Genomic DNA, 25,916 nt, shown 5'->3' on the forward strand with positions numbered 1-25,916 from the left:
ATTTCTCTGTGCTGCATCCTGGATAATTTCCTTACATCTACCTTCCAATTTTAGAATATTCTTTCAGTGTATTTGGTGTGCTATTTAACAGATTTTCAAAAATTCAATGACTCTACCTTTTTATTTCTAGGCATTCTATTCATTTTTCTAATGTACTTTTTAAAAAAAGTTTTTTGTTCTCTTATGCTTTATGTTCTCCACAGTCAGCACAATATCATTTCAAGAAATTACTGTTCTATTTTTCAGTTTCCCTTTTATTTTTCAAGTCAGGAAATTAAAAAAAAATAATTCAGCTATCTTAAAAAAAGCTTGTTTAGGTCACATTTTCTCTGTTACTTCTAGGTTTTCTAGTGGGAATGTTTTCAGCATTTCATTACTTTTAAAATGAGAATATTAAAAAACAAAAAAATTTAAAAAACATTAACTCTTCATTGACTTTTTTTTTTAAGATTTTATTTATTAGAAAGAGAGAGAGAAAGAGACAGAGAGAGGAGCCCAAGGGAGAGGGAGAAGCAGATTCCCCACAGAGCAGGGAGACCAACACGGGGCTCAATCCCAGAACCCCAAGATCATGACCTGAGCAGAAGGCAGACACTTAACTGACTGAGGCACCAGGGCACCCTGTCTTCACTGATTTTTTCTAATTACAGGAGAAAAATCCAACAACACATTTGTAATAGAGATCATGAAAGCTCCCTCATGCTCCTACTAGTAGGCGATCACTGTAACATCTGGGTATTTTCCTCCAGCTTTTTGGGGCATGTACCAACAAACGTTTATAAAAATGGGCTCCTTCTGGGCACCTGGGTGGCTCAGTTGGTTAAGCGACTGCCTTTGGCTCAGGTCATGATCTTGGAGTCCCGGGATCGAATCCCGCATCAGGCTCCCTGCTCAGCAGGGAGTCTGCTTCTCCCTCTGACCCTCCCCTCTCTCGTGCTCTCTCTCTCAAATAAAATCTTTTTTAAAAAATGGGCTCCTTCTGAAATAACATTGTATGCCTTGATATCTTTTATCTTGTTATATATAGATGTGCCTCTTATTGAACGGCTGCAGAGTATTTCATACTATGGATGTGCTATATTTTATTTGGAATATTCCATTATTGATAAATATTTAGGCCAATTTCTTTTTTACTCTTATCAACAATGTTGTTATAAGAATCTTTGAATGTTTATGAGTGCCTGTGCTATCATTTCTGTAGAAGCTCCTAGAAGTGGGATTACTAGGTTGTAGGGTGTGTGGGTTTAAAACATTATTTAATACTGCCAAACTACTCTCCCAAAGGTTCAGTCAATTCTCCCTCCCTCCAGTGGTTTATGCATGCTCATTTTCCCACATCCTTGCCAGCACTGGTTGTTATCATTTTAGTTTTTCCCAATCTGATGGGCAAACATGGTATTGTGTCATTTTCATTTCCCTGATTGCAAGCAAGATAGAACATCTTTTTCCATATGTTTATTAGCTAATTTAGTTCTTTCTCTGTGAATTTCTAATCCACTGCCAAATTTCATCTTCCTTTGGCCTTTTCCTTATTGATTTACAGGGGCTTTTTGTATATTAATGATATTTTCTTCTATGTCTCACTTGCCTTTTGTTTATAGTGTCTTTTACTGGACAGATGTTTTACTTTTAAAAAACAAAAACTTCAACCTGAATTAGAACTGTGTCTATTTGATTAAGCCCTTAGCTTTTAGGCTACATGCTATTTAGTTCCTGAGGTGATCAGCCATCTACTGGAAAGGGGAAATTGTTATTTCCTTGCTGCTATGCAGTAAATGCCAGATGAAAACAATTCTTAGATCCCTTAAATAGGCTCTATTCCTGTTGCTTGCAGTGGACTCTATAATCATCCCATACAGAATATAAAAGTTATCATTCTATAAAGTGAAAGCTTTTATTCTCCATTCCCCGAAAGAAAACAAAAGTAAAACACTTTTTTTTCTTTTTTAACTAAGGAAAAGTTTTATTTAAACTGTGCAATCAATCAGTATTTAGACAGCAGTTTCATAAACATTTTGGCATTTAAACTTTTACTCATTTTTGGCATGACCTGTAGGATAGTATGTAAACTATCCTGGGGAGGGGGGAAATACTAGGCAATATTTACTATGATGCTAGAAAAAGAAAAAAAAAACCCACATTATTAAACAAAATATGTTTTAAGAAGACATTAAAAAGGTACATTCAAAATCAAGGCAAACGTTTGCTTTCTTCATGCAATGGAGTTCACAGAGCTGATCCCCTGAGTCAAGTATAAAACTAAAATAGCTCAGCCCTAGAGCCCATTAGCTAGTCTGCAAATGCTGCCCTTACAAGAAAATGGTATACAGAGTGAAAGGATCCAGAACACCCATAATATGAAATAATATAGCTGGCTCCCACACTTTCATTTAATTCACATCTTTGAAGAAAATAGAAAAAAAATTACGCATACACAGACATAAAATCTTGTCCAACAACAGCAACAAACAGACAAACTTAGGTAATATATGTCCTCTATTCTACTGATAGGCTAAGGCAATGTGTGTGTATTCCAGGCTTTGCAAATTCTTATAACAGGTTCAAGTTGCTAAATCATTAGTTATCATTTTCATTTGCAAACAGAATAAATACAGAGAATGTGTTAACAGGAAGAAGGTTTTAGGTAAAATTTATCTTTGTTTTTTAAGACAGTTCTGTAGAGAAATATACTTCTGTAACAAATTCTTAAAGATGGTTTAAAAGAACCTGGTCTACATACCGTGAACTACTTACAAGATATAAACTTGAGTATATCTGCAAAGATGTTCAGATTCATGATAATCATTAACGCTTCCCAAGAAGCTTTAAAGGCATACTTGAGTAAGCTAGAATTAGGTGCCAGTAGGTGTCGCCCTATATAAAATTCATTCCAAATAGTTTAGAGAAATGTTAAGACGTTCCATAACCTTGAAAAAGTAGAACTGTACATAAGTAAAGAAGAACCCTAAAAATGCACTTTTCTCCTCACCTCTCCCAAGAAACTTGACTCTTTAAATCTTTAGAAGCCAAAATAGATATAGTAAAAAAAAGAAGAAAAGGGAAAAAAAGGGGGGGTTGGGGAAGATCTAGGGAAGATCCAGGAGAGAGGAGAGACCGCTGGGCCACAGAGTGCCCCAAAGCCAGCACACTGCCCTCGGCCCACAGCCGCTCCCTGCTCTGTGCCGCCCCCTGCCGCCCCCCCCCCCACCAGCGGCATCCTCATGGGCCCCACCCAGACTGGCGAAGGAAGGGCCGTGCGCGTCGCCCCCACCCAGCTCCCCGGCACCGAGTCCCCTCAAAACGCCACCGGGAGGGCAGGGCCACCCCGGGGAGTCCCTGAGGCCGAGGACCCCGGGAAGGAGGATCCCGAGGACAGCTGCCCTCAAGCTGCTTTTTGGTGCTGAACACCAACTCACAGTAACACAGTAACAACTTTTCTGACACCCACTCCACAAGTAAACTTCACATCTTTTTCAAGGATGCATGGCGATGGAACCCAGTCACTGTGCTGTGGGGAAGCCTGAACCAGCCTATCAGGAGAGACCCCATGCGCAAGCACAGTGGATAGAACTAAGCTTCTTAGACGACATTCCCCCCCATCAACACCAGATTTGTTTCTATGGTGACTCCTCTGCAGTCAAGATTTGGAAGCTGTAGGATCCTTACTGACATCTTATCTCATAGTATTCTACCTTCAGTGTAGCGTCTTGAAGTAAGTTCCCTGCTATACTAACTTTTAACCAAAAAAGCCTCCACCATAAATGGAAACTGTACGGAAGGAGAAGCCTGGAGGTCCTTGCTTTAGGTTTGAGTTTTGACTATTGTTTGAATAACCAAGATTCCGGGAAAGATGTTAGGCATCAAAGTTAAAATTAAAAATTCATGATTCCTGTTCTCATGGACTTTATAAACCAAAAGGAATAGGCATTAGATACAAATATAAATATAAAATGTAAATATAGATTTTTAAAAGTCATATTAAACTGATATTTAAAAAAGCAAGATGTTGCATAATTAGAAAGGCTATCCAAGTCACCCTAGTTAGCTATTTATAGAATGCTTTTCATAAGAAATTTCATTTTGGGCAAGTCTTGAAAGATCTTAAAGTTTAGTAGCTGTGAGCGCATGGGGCACATTTAAACAAATCTTGATAATCTCTGTGATGAAATTTCTTTTTACTATGAAAAATCATGTAGGATAATACTTAATACTTTCTTCCAGCTTTCTTGATATATAGTTTAAGTTACAAAATATATCAGTTTAAAGGGTAAATTTTCAGAAAATTTGGTAATTGTATACACTCATGTAAATGGCACCATAATAAAATGTAGAATATCATCTTTAAAAAAATGAAAGATTTAAATTGAGGCAAATTCCCATATCCTTTTGTAGATTTTCCTACCTTACAGATTTAGTGTTTAAATACTAGTCTTTATCTTTTAACAACCACTTTCTTCTGTTAGTTTTTGGTGCATATACAGGAAATGCAAACATTTTTCATTTTAGCACAGGCAAAATGTAATTGAAAAGGCTGAGCTGTAAAGAAAAAAAAATCCGTTAAGAAATGTTTCACAGCCTCATAGAAAGGACTTGCAGACTATAATTATTTACACTTAATTTTCCTTTTAAGTCTTCACAATACTATTGCTTCATTCTGCATAAGAAATCCCCTCATTTCATGGTTAGAGAAGGAACAGAAATAGGTTAAGAACTTTCCTACCAAACAATTCTCAAAATGGTAAATGATTAGAATTTAGGTGCTCCAATAACTAAACTTATACTTGGTTCTATTATACGACTCTCCCTCAACTTTGCTCCGTCCTAAATTAGCGTGAAGAATTAGTTAGGTAGTAATTCATATAAAAACTATCGACTCCAGATCTAGCAAGGAAGGATGACTGGTTACACACTTAGCTTTTTCCAGTTAATAAATTCCTATTTGGATATGGGGACTATAGAAAAATCACACAAGATAAAATCGAATTCTGAACACCTAATCTATTACGCAAATGCCTGAATAGATAAGGACTCCGGAAACCATAACTACCATATTTCTAATGCAACCCTAGGCAGAAGCACCAGTTTTCAGGCAGTATTGGCTAAGAGAAATTGAAGGTTTTAACAGAGAAAAGAGGGAGGTTAGGAGATTTTAAGAGGTGAGTTACAGCTCAGCCTCCTAAATTCCTCCTGTGAATAAATGGACACAACTAAGACTTCTGTTGAATGGCTATTACTATGTGGACAGGTTGTGTTGACATAGCAGAAGGCACCACAAGCCTAAGTAATTAAATACAATTTCTTAGCTGAGAAAATGTATCCTAGTAAAAATCCTATCAACTTTGGAATTAAACCAACTTGGTTTGTATCTTGGCTAAACCACTTAACCAGCTGTGATCTTTGGCAAGTTAGGTATTTTAAACCTCAATTTCCTGATCTCTAAAATGGGGGAAATATTTGCTTTGCAGAACGTAGTAGTCTGCAGGAATGAAGCATGTGTTTGGCACACTGCATATGCTCAGTAAATCGCATTATCTCTTCCTAGAGACTGGGGTCAAAAGCAGCTGAAAAATGACCAGCACATTATCCCTGCTCAGAATATCACCATGGTCTCTACCCCATAATGGAGATAGCTTTATCTCCTTAGTTAAGACATACTGAAAATTAGGGTTAGAATTAGACACTATCCTTCAAAACTGAAAGAAGGCTTGACTTGAACCATCCAGGAATTAGAACCAACCTGAGCTGTGGAATCTAAACTTTCCAGGAAGAGGGACAACTAAAATCAAAGAAAGAGCATGACAAGGAAGATAACATTGCTTTGGATGTGCACATTCTGATAAGGTGAGTGGAGGCTCCTGCTGAGGTTGATGGGAAATCGAGGGGTTACCACACTGAAAATAAAACAGCTGGTGAAGCTGAAGAAATAAACCTGATTTAAAAGGTAGAAAGGTGGCATGTTGCAAATATGCTGTTAGAAGATGAAGAATGGGTGTGAGCATGATCCTGTTCACCTACTGAGTCCCTATGTTTGAGGGTTTTTTTCCCCTAACCCTCCCCCAGCAATATAATTACTTAAGAGAAAAGCAGGAAGTTCAACTATAATAAGAACAGTTATCAAAAATTTCTGATGAACTTCCATAAATTAGAGCCAAGGAAACTTTCTGTTAAATGCATAGAACTGAGACGTTAATTTACGAAGCACATATTCAAAAAGTTTAAAGCTGAATTGTTTTTGCAAGTGATCTAGAAAGGAAGTTTAATGTGTACACTTGATAAACTACAAGCCAAGGTTTTCATAGCTTTGAGATTTTGAAGATCCCTAAGGGGCACATGACTTCAGACTTCCAATCTCTATAATGCAACAAACATTTTGTAGGGATCAGAATTCTACGGTTCTACAGTAATAATGTATCTACGGTTGGCAAAATAATGGCCCTCCACAGAAGTGCATGCCCAAATCCTTGGACTCTAAATATGTTACCATATGTGGCAAAGGTACTTTGCAGATGTGATTAAGTTAAGGATTCTGAGATGGGGAGATTATCCTGGATTATCCAGGTGGACCCAATGTAATCACATGTGTCTTTAAAATTGGAGAACCTTTCCTGATTAGGGTCAGAAAAAGATACAATGATGGAAGCAGGGTCAGAGTGAAGATAGAGGAAAGAGTTCACAGCCTCTAAAAGCCAGAAAAAAACCCAAGGAAACAGACGTTAATTTTATCCCAGTGAGACCTGTGTCAGATTTGTGACCTACAGAAGTGGAAGGTAATAAATCTGTGTTATTTTAAGGCTGTCAAGTTTGTGGTAATTTGTTACAGCAGCATTAAGAAAATATAGCATCTGTCTGATAAAAATGCAAGACTGTCATAATCCTAAACACTTTCAAAGGCTTAAAAAGGGAAACTGCCTGAGAAGATTAAAGCCTGAAAACATACACATTGCATTAGCCTGTGATCTTATGTCCTGAGCATAAATCAACTTAACACAGAATTCTATGTATATGTTCTCCTAAACACCAATAAAAGTCACAAGTAGACAACTGGTTGTATATGGAAATCTCCAGAACCCTCTACTCTGTGCTCACAGCCCACAAAAAATTATTCTATTAAACCGAAGCAATTTTACCAGAGACCCATGTGGCAAATTGTCAGGAACACAGTTTACAAAATACATGTTTAGTCTTAGAAAGATCATGACTCTTTCCATATAGTTGAAACTTTTTTTTTACATTCAGTATTAAAAATTTACATTCAATGAAACAGAAACATATGTGAATCACTACACCACCACTGAAATGGAACCACATCTGGATATTCTTGCATAAAAATAAAAAGATACTTTCAATTTCATCTTTTCAGGACACTCTTCAAAGTTGTCTCCAAATGGACTTGACCAGTGATCCTGAGTAGTCAACATGAGCAAGTTTCTGGCCGAAGTCCTTAACAAAGTCAAGACAAACTAATGCAAATCACTGTCATTATCCCCAGTGTTGGTGGTGCTCTTGTTTGAAGCAAAGGCTAATAAAAGGCATTTCACCGAGGACTGAATTTCCCTGGTGTGCCAAAGCCAATTTTTTAAAAGCTATTTAGTGGATAAAGCTGTGTCTTTCCTTTTCGGCTAATCAAAATATAAAACCCCAGATTTCATAAAAAAGATTATGGTTTCACCCAAGGTTTCCCCTAAAGTTTGAAACACTAGGGTCCCTTGATGCAATTAAAATATTTCGACTTATGGACAACTTTAAAGAGCACATCAATCGAAGGATAGCCCACTTAAACAGTGATATTTGTTTGCCCACTATATGCCACTGCTCACCAGAGATGAGAATGTCCCTATTATTTTGGGACTGCCTCAAGCCTTCTGAGTTAACCAGGTAATGCTTTAAGCAGGAGGAAGACTGCACAGGCTAATTCAGGGTTTGCCATATGCTCTGGAATGGAAAAACTTGCTGAGATTTCTGTTGACATCTCACACTCAAGGTGCTTACGAGAGTAATCACATCATTTGGCAAAAACATCCTGTGGCTGAATCAGCAGATTTGATGGAAAGTCCCTATGTATGCTATTTGGATACAGGCTGGGCTCTGGAGAGACAAGTTTGGTTGACATAAAAACAAGAAACAACAGTTTAATGTACAACTAAATTTGTCTATATGCAGAGGTAACCTTAAATATCTTTGGTTTTTTATAATTTGCTGATAAAAAGTACTTGAATAAAAACACTGATAAATACCAACATAATTGTATTGCTTTTAATTATGTAAACTTAGCCCTTTGATATCTTTTGCTACTAAAGCTAGATTCCTATCAGCCTCTAAATAAATTTATTTCAAATCTGCTCATCTTTACTTACTTATAGGCTAATCTATATACTTTAATGGTCTTTGGTATGAAAATACTGATGAGCAGTATCTTGTAATATTTGGCATAAAAATGGCATGCGTGTATCAGTACTTACAGCAAATAAGTCTTTGGAAAAGAAAATAGTTACCATTTGCATATTAACCCCATTGGAATGAAATGCCATGAGGTAACACCACTATGAGAGATGAATGAGAACCTTCACATTTTAGTTACAGTTTTATACTTAAGACTTCAAAGAAGCTAGCTTTGGCCAAGTAAAAAGAAGTCTTTGGTGTATACTAAACATCTTATTCAATGAGACCAAAATATTTATCTTTGGTGAAAAGATTTTTTTTTCTCTCCAACAAGTAGTTTCAACAATTTAAAAATACTTTACTCTAATACTGTCTATGAAGATTTACTTGCTGAAGAAAAAAAAATTATACTTGAAATTCTTTGGAACTACCTGCTGGTAAAGAACTTATTTTAAATGCTCTGGTAACAATAAGGTAGGTAGAAATTACTAGTCTATTTAACTACAACAATCAATATAAACCCTATTATTTTGGGTTAGTAACTACTTATATAAGCTTCATACCTATAGATGTTTCTAGTTAATTCAATTTTGGGGGAAATTATAGTCAAATTTTTACTTTCTACTGAAAATTCTTTGGTAACAGAATTATTATGAAAAAAATCTGTATAAGAACACAATGAAAAGGTGAAAAAGTAAAAATGTACTGGTAAATAATTAGCAAACAGTTATAGCCTAAAGATCTACAATAACTATGGGCCTATTCATCGAAAAACAAAAACAAAAACAAAATACTTTCCTCAAGGACTTTCAGATCTTCTTTAGACTTTTAAAATGATTCGAATTCATGTAGCCCTGGACACATCTTCCATAACCATGATGGATGATGTTTCAACTTTAGATTTTATCTGCCTTTTAATGAAAATTTAAAAAATAAAGCAAACTCCTTACATTCCTTAATTTTGGATGCTGATAAAAGTTGGCCCCACAAAACTACTTATGAACCAAAAGACACCATACCCTGTCAATCTGCCCATGCTTGCATGAGGCAGCTTAAAAGTAACAAAATGTTCCCTGAGTACAGGAAAAAAATAACACTAGAATAACTTTAAAAGGAGGTAGTATAAAACAGGAGCTATAAAGGCAGGAGGAGCATTTTTCCTTGCCTCAGATTGTTCACCTAAAGCTCTGCTTTTTTTGTTTTGCCATGAAGCCCCTACTTAGATAACTAAATGGGGACTTTGACTTTATTCACAAGTGGTTGCTGGCACTTAATGTTGGTCTGCTTCTGAACACATCCAGTTTGGCACAAAACTGCAGATTAAGAAACAATAAGAGGTGCATCATCAGACACTGGGATAGGAGATGATGGAGGTGGGACCGTTACACCCAGTAATATTCTTTTGATTTTAGAACACCATTTAGCATCACTTCCCCACCCACCCCGTAAGCCAAAGGTTTCAAGGGGGAAATCCATTAAGATTCCTTTTAAAAAATGAGGCTCAGAAGTCATTTCCAGATAATGTGAAGAAATACTTACCAAAAAATATGGGGTCCCCTCTCTACACCGTGTGTTTAATTCTTTTTCCTCTTCCACTGCTGGGTACCTAGTAGGTAACTGTCTCATGACTGAAAGAAAACCTATTCTATGTGGCTGAGTAAACAGTTTGCTGATTTCAAACCAGCAAGAGGATTAACTCACTCCTGGAGTTAGCATTCCTCATTCACAGCATTGACATGGAAAGAAGATTATAAATAGAGTACCAAATTCTCTTACGAATTCAAGAAAATACAAACAAGGTGGTAGAGCTCTGAATACTTATCCCTAAACCAAACCTGCATGAAGACGAACTAAAATGCTTTGGTAAGATACTATACATCAAAATAGTTATTGATAAAATCCAAGAAACTCTTAAGGCAACTTCCTGTACTCCCGTCCTGAACAACTTCATGAATATTAAAAAGGTATAAGGCAAAGAATTTCATAATATATAATGGAAGGCACTGTTACCATGATAACCTCTAGTTCATTTTATGGTCTACTGTTGCATTTATCTTTATTCTTAATATTTTATGAAATTTCTTTACCCTTTTTTAAGTCAAGGTGGGCTTAAAAAACAAAAACTCTAACCAATTCTCTTTAAAAATCTGTTTTCTGCGTGGAGTTTTGCAACTAATTCTGGAAATGGTGAGGATGCTTTGCAAACAAGACAGTGCAGCCTTTGGCCGACCGTCAGGCAAAGGGGAAGGTAGAAAAGGCACGGCTGTAGGCAGCTGAGCTTTAGGGAACAGCAGGTAAAGCACTCAGGCTCTAATGCCCAAATCAGAAAGGCCAGTGAAGCCACAGGATTTCCTATATGCTACTGAATAGTTCTGTTCTCAAAAGAGAGACACTTTTTTCTTTGTTTTGGTCATTCGTTAAAATCAACAGTCCCACTTTTTCTCTTCTCGGTGGTTCGACAGTCCTCACAGTGGAGGCACGACATTCTCCAAACCATGCAGATGTCAGAGTTTTCTTTAAAAAAAAAAAAAATCAGAGCTTCAGATAAACATTCTTACTCATATACCTATATGACTCCTTTGATCACACGCACTACACGTACAGCAATGAAAACAAAATGCTACTAGGAAGTATCATTGGTTATGGAGCGGAGATAAACTACCACAATAAACGAGGTAACAAAGTTGTCTCTTCTGAGTTTGCCACCTGGCAAACTGAGGTAGATAGTCAGCAAAGGGGCTTTCCAAAGTCTTCCCTTTGCTCCAGTGATATATTTTATAATCCAGTCAAATCTCTTGACTGTCTCTTCACATTGCTGACAATGACACATTCAAAATACAGGAGTTTAAACATAAAAAAACAAAACACATTCAAAAAAAAAAAAAAAAAGCTGAAATACCCAATAAGACACCAAGATTTTCACAGAAGGCTTTGGCTCCCTGTTCATTGTCCTTCGAACAGACTTAAAGGTGGCAATACCTGAACATGGCTCTCTAGATTGGAAAATCATTTTTATCAAAGCGCAGCATGGTGGATGGCGGCTGCAGAACCAAGGAGGAAGTTTGCTTAGCATCCAGCAGCACTGCTGGGTCCTCACGCTTCCTCAAGGAGGGATCCCCACCTGACTCACTGCCAGTGAAGGAACTGGAAGTTGGGGGGGTGGTGCTTATGACCGAGGACAGGTGTATCTCGTCATTGGACTCATGGGAGAACCTTCCAGAATCCCCCGTCTCGTGGCTGCCTTCACTATTGGCTGAGTGCTCAGTATCAGCTGCAATACCACCAAAGGGTCTTGGGAAGCTGGCTGTCTGACCCGGGGAGCTGGGAGAGTCTTCATCACTGATCAACACAGTAGTGCCTGGCTGGTAAAAGCACACCGCTTGAGCAAATCTTCTTTGAGGCTAAAAATACATAAAACACCATCAGTGATGATAGAGTGCTCTTGAAAAATAATAAATATGGCTTTACGTAGTCTGTATGTTCAAGGATATGGGTTGAAGGCCATCATCATGAAGAGATGATCTAGGTCAGTAGTCCCCCACCCAAGTGGCAACACATCAGGATTACTGGGGCAAGTGAAGTGTCTAAAGGCTTCTTCAGTGATTTTTGATGCTAACTCCTGCCACATCCCTTCCTCCACTGCCCCCCATTCCCTGCTGAAAACTACAGCTCTGGTTACTATTCCAACTGTCACTTCAATGATCACGCACCATGGATTTCCACAGAGTTATGCCCCAAGTTAATAAAATCATATCCAGACAGAACATGAAAATTAAGGCCTTCATTTACATTTTCCTCTCTTTTTATCATTTCATGATACCATAGGTTGCCAAAAATTTTTCTCATTTAGGTGGGTTACCTGGTCAACTTTTATCTTCTTAGAATCTTGGAAAAAAAGCCATTTTTTCTTAGAGTTGTTTTTAATTATAGGGCCATAGCTATTAATTATCAGGTCAGTTCCTCCCTGGAGAAATAAAACGAGAAAATGTAAATACTACAGATTTCAGTTTATTACAAGTAGTACACAAAATTTTTAAATATTAAAAGAAAAAACCATCAGGGACATCACTATTTCTTTTTTTACATAAACAGTACCCCACAAATACAAGGCATTTGTTAGTGATCAAAAAGATATAATAGTTTTATTCTTGAGAGAGATACATGCTGAAGTATTTGGGGTGAAGTGTAATAATTCTAAAAATTATTTCCAAATGTTACAGCAAACAAAAATACATAGAAATATAGAAGTACAGGGGCGCCTGGGTGGCTCAGTCGTTAAGCGTCTGCCATCAGCTCAAGTCATGATCCCAGGGTCCTGGGATCGAGCCCCACATTGGGCTCCCTGCTTGGCGGGAAGCCTGCTTCTCCCTCTCCCACTCCCCTTGCTTGTGTTCCCCTCTCTCGCTGTGTCTCTCTCTGTCAAATAAATAAATAAGATCTTTAAAAAATATACATATAGAAGTATAGACAAGATATTGACAATTATTTGTGCATTTATTATATTACTCTTTCAACCTTTCCACATATCTGAGAAACTTAAAATGTAGTTGGGAAGAAAAAAACCATGGGCCCGCATATGCTCAACAAAATGGCAATAAATGGAGGATCAGTTCTTAGCCTAAGCCGAGGGAACAGAGAGATGAGGCTTCTCTGCTTCATACAGACCCCCACTCTGAAAAGGCCTCTTTTCACTTAAGATTCTCTCTTTTTTTCCATGTCTTCTTCCCCATGCCGCTTCTCCTAATCCTTTCTCATGCCCAGTTCCAAGTTAGTAATAAGAGAACCTCAATGTGCTTTAGTACTTTTTATGCTTATTTAGAAGTTTTAGGTTCCAGTGTTCTAGATTAATTGGAAATGAGTTGAATGGCTTACATTTGTATCAGAAAATAAAAGCTAAATTAAGTTGCAAACAAAAAAGACAACAGGAGTAACAAAAATCAAGTCATTATTATTTATTCATAATATACATAATATATAGTGCTGCACTAGATGTGAGTAGATTGCATCTGTTAAATATGATTATACTAAATTTAATATCAGGGGCGCCTGGCTGGCTCTGTCGGTTGAGCACCTGACAGTTTTGGCTCAGGTCATGATCTCAGGGTCCTGAGACGGAGCTCAGCACCAGGCTCAGCACTTAGCATGGAGTCTGCTTGAGATTCTCTCTCCTTCTCCCTCTGCCCCTCCCCCTGCTCACTCTCAAATAAATCTTTTAAAAAATAAAATAATGAGATGATAAAGGTTTTTACTTCTTAAACTTTTCATAAATTTTAAACTGTAGGGTGCCTGGGTGGCTCAGTCAGTTAAACGTCTGCCTTCGGCTCAGGTCATGATCCCAGGGTCCTGGGATCGAGTCCCGCAACGGGCTCCCTGCTCAGCGGGAAGCCTGCTTCTCCCTCTGCCTCCCACTCCCCCTGCTGGTGTTCCCTCTCTCTCTCTGACAAATAAAGTCTTTAAAAAAAATTAGTATCAAAACTGCCTGAGATTTTGTTATATTTCTGTTATTATTCTAAATTTTAGGAAAGGGTTGGGGAAGAATTTAGGCCAGGATTTGTTAAGCCTTCTCTGTAAAGGGCCAGATAGTAAATATTTTAGATTTTGCAGGGCTCATATGGCCTCTGTCTCATTTTCTGCTCTTCCTTTTTTTTTTTCAAACTACCCTTTAAAAATGTGAAAAACATTCTTAGCTCATACAAAAACAGGCTGTGGACTAGCCTGGGCTGGGCTATAGTTTATGGATACCTGATTTATACCGCATTGGTTATGAGAGCTATTAGAATAATGCACACTATCTAATGTTGCAATGTGACTAAAAATAATTTTCAGTTGGTTTTCCTAATGCTTATCACTGTACTATTATTACATATAGTGGAAAGGACATGAAGTAAAATCCTCCAATGACACTCTTTTATTATATCCCACTTCCTCAAGCCATAAAGGGAAGGATCTTGAGACATCTATTTAGATACTCCATATTTTTAAAACTATAGTTGATACCTGGAATGTTCTAATGTCCAAGGCAGTTAAAAAAAATCAACCAAAGTATAAAAATGGATTAATAAAAAAATTGCCCACAGAGTAAATACAGGGCAATCCAAATTATAGTAAATATAGACTAATGGCCCTTGTGTCCTTATCTAAAACATGTTAGCTCCACACAATCCCATCTAATTGATTTTATGCTGTTTTCTCATTTTTTTTCTCTATCTCTTTAATCTTTTATTCCTTTATCTTTTATCCATCCTTATTATTCTTCTCCCCATATATTTTACATAAGGAAGGATCTGGGTGAAACTGGTTTCTATTTCATCAAGTAGAATATGGAGATAATACGTCCAACATAGGATTTTTTAGCAAGCCAGTTTCACACATCAAGGGAAGATGAACGGACAGAAGGATTACACAGCAAATCAGTATCTCAGCTCAGAGTACCTTTGCGTCAATGAAGCTGTTTGGCATTCTCATTGGCATTAAGGATTCTTCATTTTCTACAGCTCCTCCCAGGTTCTTTCCGGCTTCATTCCCACTGGCTAGGGAGGTACTAGTGCGAGATAACTGTGGAGTTCCATTCTGTGCCGTTTTGGAAGCAGATGATTTCCTGAAATATTGCAAGAAAAGGAAATCTTCCAGTTTCATAGGAGATCTGGACGAATGTACCAAATGTGGCCTATAATCATGACTTCACAAACAGTGGAGTTCTTCAATGCTTATTTCTCAAGTATCTTCAGGACCTGAGTGTTAGATTTTTACCTCAAACTCACTGCTACAAACTTTTATGATTTTAGGAAACTTCTTTCTTTTTGCCCCAGTATCTGCTTATAGAAAATTATTTTTTACACTTAATAAAAACCTTAATATTTACAAAATACTATTATTTATTACTGTTGGTTGCTTCAAATTTATGCAGAAATTATAATTTTAAAATTTACATGTTCTCTTTCAGGTCTGCCTGATTGTCACACTAACCTAACAATTCACTTGCCAGTTAATGATGGCAAATTTACAGCAGCACTTTGGCAAGATTTAGGTATCAAGAGAACAATGTACATAAAGACTTTTTTTGTACAGAAAGATTTTATAAAAATATTCTTCAAGTGAGAAACTTGTACAGCAAAACTACATTAATCAAATATACAAAAAGATGTTAGAATTCTTTCTCTAACATAATGTTTTCTGAGTATGTTTTTATACACAAGTACCATACATAAAGAGTAAATCCTGATAGTCAAGGCTAATGGAGTGAGCCTAGCGATAAGGATTATCCAAAAATAATGTGTACCTGACTTTGATTTTTTTTAAATACAATAAAGAACCTTAAAATAAATGAAAGCAAAAGCCAAAATATAAAAGGTTAGAAATAGACAAACTTACTGCACGCTGAGAATTTAGCCAAAGTCAAACTACAAATGAGATTGCCTAAGAGAGTTTACAGAGAACAAATCCCTAGTTATCACATTTATTTTAACGCCATGTCTAGAGAATTCCAAACATATGTCCTATGGAAATAAGGGAGGAGCTCTCAATGGCAGGCTACTTAGATATGAAAGTATTCCGGACAGTAAGGAATCTCCTCACAATCAGCATATGCATCAGACGAAGTGTGCCATTTTAAAAAAAGAAACCAAAGGATATACTTTGTACTGCTCAAAATAAAAAGGACATGAAGAAACTAGGGCCTCATTTAAGAACATTTTATTGGCACAGTAACTTTTTTCAAATGGCAAAAAAAAAAAAATCTCCTTCCAAAGTGAGCACATCTCTGTAGCAATTAAGAACTCAAGTAACAACTGAGGGTTGCTGGAGTGGTGGGGGGGTGGGAGGGATGGGGTGGCTGGGTGATAGACATTGGGGAGGGTATGTGCTATGGTGAGCGCTGTGAATTGTGCAAGACTCTTGAATCACAGATCTGTACCTCTGAAACAAATAATACAATATATATTAAGAAGAAGAAGAAGAAGAAGAAGAAGATAGCAGGAGGGGAAGAATGAAGGGGGGGAAATCGGAGGGGGAGACGAACCATGAGAGACTATGGACTCTGAGAAACAAACTGAGGGTTCTAGAGGGGAGGGGGATGGGGGGATGGGTTAGCCTGGTGATGGGTATTAAAGAGGGCACGTTCTGCGTGGAGCACTGGGTGTTATGCACAAACAATGAATCATGGAACACTACATCAAAAACTAATGATGTAATGTATGGTGATCAACATAACAATAAAAAATTAAAAAAAAACTCAAGTAACATTATTTGAAAGTGGAAAATCCCAATTACTCTAGAAGGCACTGGATTTCAATTTGCTTCTGGTGGTTACTGTAATTTAAATGTTTTTTAACCACCTCAACATGTCTAGCCACGGAAACACACCTGGCTTTACTTCGGTATATCAAGATGAGAACACAGATGAGGATGCAGGTCAAGGCTATGCCAACGCCTACAGCAATGCCAGTCATTGATTTTTGGTCCAGATGGTAATAGCCTGAATAAACTAAAAGCAGAAACACATTTACTCAGTATCAATCAGAAAAATAAATGAGTCCATTTATTATAATTCTAAGATAGCTATTTGCTTTTCTGTAATTTGTCTTCCTCTCCTAGGAAAATGTTTGACAGTATCTGTGTCTAAGCAGAAAAGACACGTTACTCTTTTTATCAGTGATCTCAAAGATCAGTTTATATATTCCCATACTGAAGATTCCAAATACCAGTTCTAAATACCATATTATATGAAACACAAACATCAGTTAATAACTTATAATGCTAAAGGGCACAAAGCATAGATGTTTCTTGAACCAGACAGTAACTTTCATGTCATGTTACCTTAAAAGCAGATCTGTATATTAAAGCTGAGTTTCCCATGTCCATATCTGCATTTACTTGGCAGTGCTCCTCAAACTTTAATGTGCACATGATCACTAGGGGTTATTTTAAAATACAGATTCTGATTCACCATGTCTGGGGTGGGGCCCATGATTCTGAACATCTAACAAGCTCTTGGGTAATACTCATGCTGCTGGTCCACAGACACTCTGAATAGCGGGTATCTGAGAAGTGACTATGAGCCTTGCTCTCCTTTTCCCAGGATAAGGGAGTTACCACCGCTGCCTCCCTCCAATGCTTAAACCTATCTGTATGTGTACACACACACACGCACACACACACACGTACACACACATACACGTACACACACACACACATCTGTATGTATTGAGTATCTGTATGTATTGAGGCATCTGAGGAGCTACGCTTAATCCTGTTGAGTTCAGTTGGCATTTCCTCCATTTAAAGCCCCATCGCCCTCTGCAGGCGCACTTCCCCCACCCCAAAAAGAGGAAAAGGTTCCTTGTCCTGTACCACAGGGGGGAGGCCTGGCTTCCTTTGGGACAGGACAGTTGCCCTGGAGTGAGGGTGGCTTTTTTTTTTTTAAGATTTTTTTTTTTAATTCATTTGAGACAAAGAAATAGAGAGAGCACAAGCAGGGGGAGTGGCAGAGGAAGAGGAAGAGGGAGATGCAGGCTCCCCGCTGAGCCAGGAAGCAGGACATGGGGCTCCATACCAAGAACCAGGGATCATGACCTGAGGACCCAGGGATCATGACCTGAGCCAAAGGCAGACGCTTAACCCTCTGAGCGACCTAGGTGCCCCTGAGGGTGGCTCTTTTGAAGATACTTCTTCCAACTGCTCTTCTAGAGAGAAACAACTTTCTCTCCAGAAAGGCTGTTTTTCTGTGGCAACAACTCTTAATGAAAACCATGCTCTCAGCTTGAACACCACAGCCAGCACAGTGGTTTATTTCCGCGAACCCTCCCTGGAAGCCTACTCCCATCGGTTTTCGGGGCCGTGTGGCTCCTCGGTGTGGTGGCTGTGCAGCTGGGAAGAGGAGTAACTGGGACACAGTGGTGAAAACGGCAGCTGACTGGGAGGTAAGCTGGTCTCCCTGTGGAGTGCAGGGGACAGCCTGTAGCTCCACAGCATCAGAACAGCGCTGGCAACAATTTGAGAAACCAAGTGCAGGGATATGGCCGCAGGAGGAGCAGAAATACAGTGCAGGAGAGCTGAAGAAACACTGAACATTCTTCAGAAAGCTCAGTGACTGTGGTGTACAGACCTTTGGCATCGGCAGAATCCAAACGCTTGGGCCTCTGATTAGAGTCAGGGGTTTCCTTCGGAAGGACTGCCAGCTCCACCGAGTTTGAAAAGGGTCCTTCTCCCACCTCATTGGATGCAGATATCTTGACAATGTACACGTTTCCTGCCACCAGGTTTTCTAACAAAGCCATGGTGATTGCTCCTATAAAGAGATCGATTGCAAATTAAGTAAGCCTTAATTTTTTCTCTTTTATTCATTCTTTCAAACACACCATCGTGGTCCTTTATTTAACAAATATTTTCTGATTATAAAAGGGACACCGTGTTCACTGTACAGCGTTTGGAATCCACAGACAGATATAAATAAGAGGACAATCTAATCTCCCTTTGTTAACATCTTGGTATATTTGTGTGTGTGTGTGTGTGTGTGTGTGTGTGTGTGTGCGCGCGCGCGCGCGCGCGCACGCCCATGAATGCACTGTACATGTGTGGGTACGTATTTACTACATGCATTTTTTATATTTTAGAGTTTTCACTTAACTTTGTATCATGCACGCTGCCTCTATATAGTCCTCTGTAATTTTGTTTTAGGAGTAGTGTTCTAAAGTAATAGGTTTTTTTGTTTACGTTTTTATATGTTTTTTTACCCCTCAAAATTTATAAAATTGGATACAAACAGCATTAAAAACATTTTAGAATAGCATATTTGAAACATAGGTAAAGAAAGAATGTTTATAACGAACCCAGATTCAACAGTCATAATTAGATTTTTCTAGATCCAATATGAAAGGCTTTTCTTCTTTGAGAAATGTTTAGGGGCCCCTGGCTGACTAGTTGGTAGAGCATGTGACTCTTAATGTTGGGGTTGTGAGTGTGAGCCCCACACTGGGTGAAGAGATTACTAAAAAAAAAAATAAAACTGAAAAAGAAATGTTTAAACTACTAACGGTAATCACCGTGACAGATGATCTTGTTCTTAAATTAGAAACAATTATTTTTGAAAGTATGAATACATTTCTTGCTCACCCAATCATTATCTAAGATTTCTTGGAAATAAACAGGAAGGAAAATTCCAAAGTTATATAGGAACCTCAGTGTTGAAGACCTAGACCTCAGGTTAACTATCAAAACGACCACCAGTAACCTGCATAGCATCTACTTCTCTCCAAAGTCAGCATTACTTGAATTTATATATGATACTTGATATCAAAGGAATTTTCTCTGTTGGCATGATGGCTAAGAAGGATTGCTATGTGTGTACTAATACTCCTTGAGGGGTCTTTCTGCTTTTGGTTCTGCCATGGCCCGGAAATATTTTTCTTACAAAGGGGACTCCCACCCTAGGAATGAACTCTCACGTTAAGAACACAGGTGTAACAGAATTCAACCACAAAGTTGTTCCAGCACGCACTGCATCTGTGAGTCGATATTCACAGGGAACCTAGCTTCCCTCAGGTGATGTCATCTCACTCCCCCCCACCACCGCCCGCCCCTCACCCAGAGCATCCTTGCGATAGCTTTGAAGAACTTAACGATAGCTTGTAGCAGTCACCTCCAGGCCAGACTGGACTAAGAATTCTCTTACACTTGCTAGAGTATATTTCATTATGCAAGTGAAATGTGGGTTGATCTCAGAGCTCAGGTCAGGATTCGGAGGCCACCTCTGAGGTCACATGGTGTGAGGCAGCTCAACCAAGCAGCTATGCGAGGGCTGAATATGGCTTGTTTTCATGTTCTCTGGTTTCAGTCTGCCCTGAAGAGAGTGTGAGCTACTTGAGTACACAACTGTTAAGTAAACAAGCTGACTCTTATTTAGAATCAGGAAGAGTCTTTCTACTGTTACCATGTTCTCAGACAGGTGAATAAAAACCAAAAATGTATTGTGACAAGTTACAATTAACTAGAAGGAAGAACATTTCAATTTCTTCACAATAGACATATAAATAAATAGAGTTTCCATTTTACCACAGAATACTTCACATTTAATTTTTAAAAACGCTTGGCAAAAACCAGTCCCTACCTGAAATTAAAAGTTTTTTTTTTTGAAGATTTATTTGAGAGAGAGGGAGAGTGAGGGGGAGAAGCAGACTCCCTGCTGAGCAGAGAGCCAGATGTGGGGCTAGATCCCAGGACCCTGAGATCATGACCTGATCTTAAGGCAGAAGCCTAACCAACTGAGCCACCCAGGTTCCCCAAAAAGTCTTTTCATATAATTCAGGTTTTATAAGCAAATGAGCTGTGTGGATGTGTGCAAGTGCTCCCGTTCCTTCCTTTCCTTTTTTTGTGTTCCTTCACACAAAAAAAGGAAACTAACATTCTGGCTTCTTTATGAGGAAAAAAGCAGTTCACTCAAAGCAGTTCCCAAATATTAAAGTGATCTGCCTGTCCTTCTATTTTCTCAGCACACTATCTAGAATCTCAGTCAGTGTGATTATGCCAGTCCACTGCCTTTCATATGTGTCTGAATCTTCAGCTATTTTAGGAGTTTCAGAAACCAGACAGTACAATAGCCTCAGTGTTGGATCAATGTTGATCAAATGCTGGCATGCTACCAACTAAGTAATTTGTGACTTGGGGCACATTACTGAACTTTAATTTCCTCATGGGGGCAATAATTCCCACCTCATATAGTTATTGGAAAGGATTAAATAAACTACCACTGGCAAGTCTCTGACATAAGTATATTTACTCCATGAAAGTGAGTCTTCTTCCTCACCTCTGATCCTCCCCCTTCTGGAGAACAGAAATTTTTTTCATATTTGAACAGCTTACGGTGGCTGGCATAATGCTTGTACAAGATAATTCTCAGTAAGTGCCAAATTGAACCTTATATTAAAATATGAGCTATTTGTTGCCAAAGGAGTGTTCATGGAGGATAAAAAAGCACAGAATAAGATTTTGAGGCTGAAGAAGTGCTCCAGAATGCAGTCTCAGAACTCACTTCTGTCTACACTGTAAGTGATTGTTTTCCAGTTCCACAGTCTTAAAAATCATCTACCTAGTTATACCACTAGTATACTTTTCCGTACCTCTCCCATGAACTTAACCCTCCCACTGCTTAATCAACCTCTCTACTCGGACATCTAGGACACATCTCAAATTTAACATGTTAAAAACCAAACCTCTTTTGGTTTTGTTGACTGTACCTCTGAAACAAATAATACATTATATGTTAAAAAAAAAAAAAGAAGAAGAAGATAGCAGGAAGGGAAGAAATGAAGGGGGAAAATCGGAGGGGGAGATGAACCATGAGAGACGATGGACTCTGAGAAACAAACTGAGGGTTCTAGAGGGGAGGGGGACGGGATGGGTTAGCCTGGTGATGTGTGTTAAAGAGGGCATGTTCTGCATGGAGCACTGGGTGTTATGCACAAACAATGAATCACGGAACACTACATCAAAAACTAATGATGTAACGTATGGTGATTAACATAACATAATAAAAAAAAAGAGATTTTGAAAAAAAAAAAAAACCACCAAACCTCTGATTTCCCCCATCAATTCTGCTTCTTTTTTTCCTTACGCTCCTCATCAATCTGCAGCAAACCTTGTAGGCCGTTCTTTCAAATTATGTTCTAATAGCTTCTTATTACCTTCCTCATTATCACCCTTGTCCAAATGCCCACTAACTCTCACATGGACACCTGTATATTCAGTGGTCTCTCAGCTTCTACACTTACCAACTTATAATCAGTCTTTTAGGTGGTTGACAAAGTAATCCTTTTAAAATATAAATCTGATCAAAAGATTTTGATGTCTTTCATCTCTCTTAGAATAAAATCTGTGGTCTACAAAATCTGCCCTTGGTTTCCACCCCACTGATTTCCTACTGCCTGCTCTTCCCCTCACTCTAGGCTCCCTGCCTTCTTGTTGTTCCTCTAACATGCCAAGCACACTTCCATCTCAGGGCCTTTGCACTTCCTCCAATATTCACATGGCTCCGCTGAGATGTCATTTCTTCCAAAAGGATCTAACCTTGCTACCTCCATCACTCTGTCTCTTCCACCTCCCCCCTTGCAGCTTTTTTAATACCACTTATAACAGTACCTAAATATCTACATATTTGTGTGTTACTGAGATATAAGCTTCAAAGGGGAAAGAACATTGTTTTGTTCACTGTGGTATTGCCAATGTCTAGAAAAGAGCCTGCCACACAGTAATCACTCAATAATTCATTTAATAAATCAATTTGTTCCTACTATTGGTATTCTGATTTACTCGGCAAATGCTGAGTTAAATTCCTTTATTGAAGAATTTTAATTTCCAATGTGCATCTCTAATAGGAGGAAATGACATATTTATTTAGGCTAAATTTATTTAGTCATGTAACTTTATTTTTGAAGAAGGAGCGTCTTTATGGTTGTGGGAAATTCATGCTATGAGGAACAGAGTTCAGGAACTGCTATAGTATAGGGCATGACTTCCTATAGTGTCTTTTAGATTTTAAAAGAATTGACTAGTTTGTGCTGATTTACTGCATATCAGAAAGGTAAAGGCTGTTAATTTCTGATTCACTTTACACACAAGTATGATTTCATATCACATCTCTGCTCAACCATTTTACCAATACACTTTTAGCCACAAATATTATCTGGTCATCAGGAACATTTTTAAAATGCTTTATCTTATTCCACTTGGCAATATGTGAATTAATTATATACATAAATATGTATAAACAAAACATATATAGATTAGTAGATATATAGAAAAGAAATACTGATATTCTCCCTCTTCTGCTTTCCTCATCTTTTTCTACACTTTCATCACCTTTTCCAAAAGTTGCCATAATTAGACATTAAAGACCATTTTACATTTTATTTTTTTCTTTAAATGCCATGATGTATTTTTTGCTTTTGGTTTAAAACTGAGTGACTCAAGGGGGACCTGTCTGGCTCAGTTGGTGGAGCATGTGATTTCTGATTTCGGGGTTGTGAGTTCAAGCCCCACATTGGGTATAGAGCTTACTTAGACATAAAATCTTACAAATAAATAAAAGTGGGTGACTCAAACCCTTTATTTTTTTAAAGATTTTATTTATTTATTTGACAGAGAGAGAGACAGTGAGAGAGGGAGCACAAGCAGGGGGAGTGGGAGAGGGAGAAGCAGGCTTCCCGGTGAGCAGGGAGCCCAATGCGGGGCTCGATCCCAGAACCTTGGGATCATGACCTGAGCCGAAGGCAGATGCTTAATGACTGAGCCACTCAGGTGCCCCCCCTTTATGTTTTTTACTCTCAAAAAAAATAAACTCAACTGTTTTTTACCTATATTGCTTATTGTGTCCTCTGTGAAATACTAGCATTAGCTGTAAAAAAAGGACGTGTACAAGATGGTATAGCTTCTTGCTGAGAATTTTTCTTAAAATCACAAAAGTAGGATAATGGCAAAAATAGATTTTTCCCCCTCCCATGCATGATTATGTAGTTAGAACAGCTTATATAGGTGTAAAAACCTGCAATTACAACCCATTTCACTACTGGGTAATCAAAGAGGCAAAATGTTGTTTTCTGAGCCTTGTCTGAAAGTGACAAATGAATGCATTAAAAGGAAGCAAAACAAAATACTGTTTCTTTTTAGGCAGGTACAAATGAAGAGCTAAAGGGAGGAAGTGCTCATGTGATAAATCAGGTTAGTCATGGTCAAATATGTCAATAAATCATTTTGGAATTAACTAAAAGTGAATTGTACATTTTAAGAATATTGTGGTAGTTTGTAAGCCCCAAATTAATTGTACCTCCATCAATCCACACCCGTGGGCAGTCCGCTCCCACACTAACTCTAGGCTTGTCTACCTGATCTGCTTTGCCCAGTGGGACGTTAGCGAATGTGATACAAGCAGAGGTTTGCAAAGCTTTGTACGTGCAGCTTGCTCACTCTCTTCCTGATGTTGGAACTCTCTCTTGCTGTTTTTGAGCTACTCACACTCTGTTAAAACCATGAGATGATTTCAGTCTCATGAGTGACCTCAGGACAGACCAAGAGAAGAAGTGCCCAGCTGATCCCAGTCCAAATTGCTGACTCACAGAACTGTGAGAAAATAGGATGGCTAATTTTTAAAGTGGTTTGTTAGGTAGCAATAGATAACTGATGCAAATATAAAACTGTATTGCTGGCAAGTACTTATTACTTTCAAGTCTCTTCAGTGACTAGGAAAATATTACTTAGTGGGGCTTTGGCATAATGAAAACATGAATATATGACTATTAAAATTCCAACTAAAGTCACCATTTGTTTGCTTTACAATTGCATAGAGTTTTATCTTAAATCCACAGGTCTTTAAAGTTCATCCTAATTAGGTAAATATTCCCTTTAAAAGGTAAAATGTATGTACAAATGCCTAGTACTGTAAAAGTGTTTAGAATATGTAGGTGGCCAACAAATTTCCTTCTTGAAATCCATCTGAAGCTTTTAATTGCTTAGCAAACTGTTCTTTTCCCAGCATGCATGTCTGAATTAAGTACTTAAGTGGGACCCTGATATTCATATGGGCCAGTTTATTTGTATGTGGACCATCTGAGTACAAAAGTCTGCTCCCTTAAACCAGATCTTCTTCCAGTGTTTGCTACTCCAGGGCAAGACACACCACCACTGGAAATCTAGTAGTCATCTATAACAATTCCTCCTTCCTTGCCCCATTCTTTCTCTACTTAAGCTACTGTCATTTGACCATCCTCTCCTTTCCATCACAATCCTCGGTATCCTAATCCAGGCTTATCGTCTGGACCGTTGTAGTCACCTCCAAGTCTCTACATTATTCTGACCCATCCCTCCTGCACCAAACCCATTCTAGTCACAACAGTCAAGAGTGATCTTTCTGGAATGTGAATCATATGCTCATGCTTAAAATATGCTGACGGTTTCCCAATGTTCTGTGAATAAAACCCAAATCCTTTATCATTTGTTACTTCATAAATATAAATTCAAAACAAACTCGAGATCCTTCTTTCTATTTGTTTCCTTATCATCAATAATCTTACTTTTCATCCTCTTTGATAATTTATGCTCATATTTACCTTCTCGGTGTAGGACCTGCCACTCTCCTGCAATCCAGGCCTTCCTGGACGCGTACAAGATGGTATAGCGTGTCACCACGGTCTCTGGACCATCAGGTGGTTTCCAAGAAACCAGAGCAGTGTCATCTTCTATCAACGTCACTTTTACTCCAACTGGTGGGCCTGCCGGTGCTGTGCACACATGGAGAAAATACTGTATTACCAGGATTAAATGGTGATAAACACTCAAAAAGCTGGCTAATAGACTGAAAACTCAGGGAAGAGTGTGAAAAACTAGAAACCACTATAAAAACATCTCAGAATCACAGCTTTTACAGATCATTAGCAATAAGAGAAAAAAACACTATTATTGTCTTTTTTTTCTGAGAGCTAATTTCATTTTTATAATGTTTAAAACATCAAAAAAAAAAAAAAAAAAGGAGATGGTAGATTCCTAGATGGAGA

The 25,916-nt window shown here is 38.2% G+C and overlaps 1 protein-coding gene across 1 annotated transcript in view; it reads right to left on the reverse strand.

The window, feature by feature from the left end:
- Positions 1–11,372: 11,372 nt before the first annotated feature.
- PRTG (protogenin) overlaps positions 11,373–25,916 on the reverse strand; it is a 120,661-nt gene continuing 106,117 nt past the window's right edge. The window contains exons 15-20 of the mRNA XM_028099999.1: positions 25,473–25,643; positions 18,482–18,664; positions 16,741–16,861; positions 14,812–14,977; positions 12,239–12,343; positions 11,373–11,780 (exon numbers count right to left, since the gene is read on the reverse strand). Of these exons, the coding sequence (XP_027955800.1) occupies positions 11,373–11,780; positions 12,239–12,343; positions 14,812–14,977; positions 16,741–16,861; positions 18,482–18,664; positions 25,473–25,643 (1,154 nt within the window). The remainder of the gene's footprint in view (positions 11,781–12,238; positions 12,344–14,811; positions 14,978–16,740; positions 16,862–18,481; positions 18,665–25,472; positions 25,644–25,916) is intronic.

Source organism: Eumetopias jubatus, unplaced genomic scaffold (assembly GCF_037043125.1).
Source record: "Eumetopias jubatus isolate StellerSeaLion01/CBP00866 unplaced genomic scaffold, mEumJub1_p1.0 scaffold_7, whole genome shotgun sequence".
Lineage (NCBI taxonomy): Eukaryota > Metazoa > Chordata > Mammalia > Carnivora > Otariidae > Eumetopias > Eumetopias jubatus.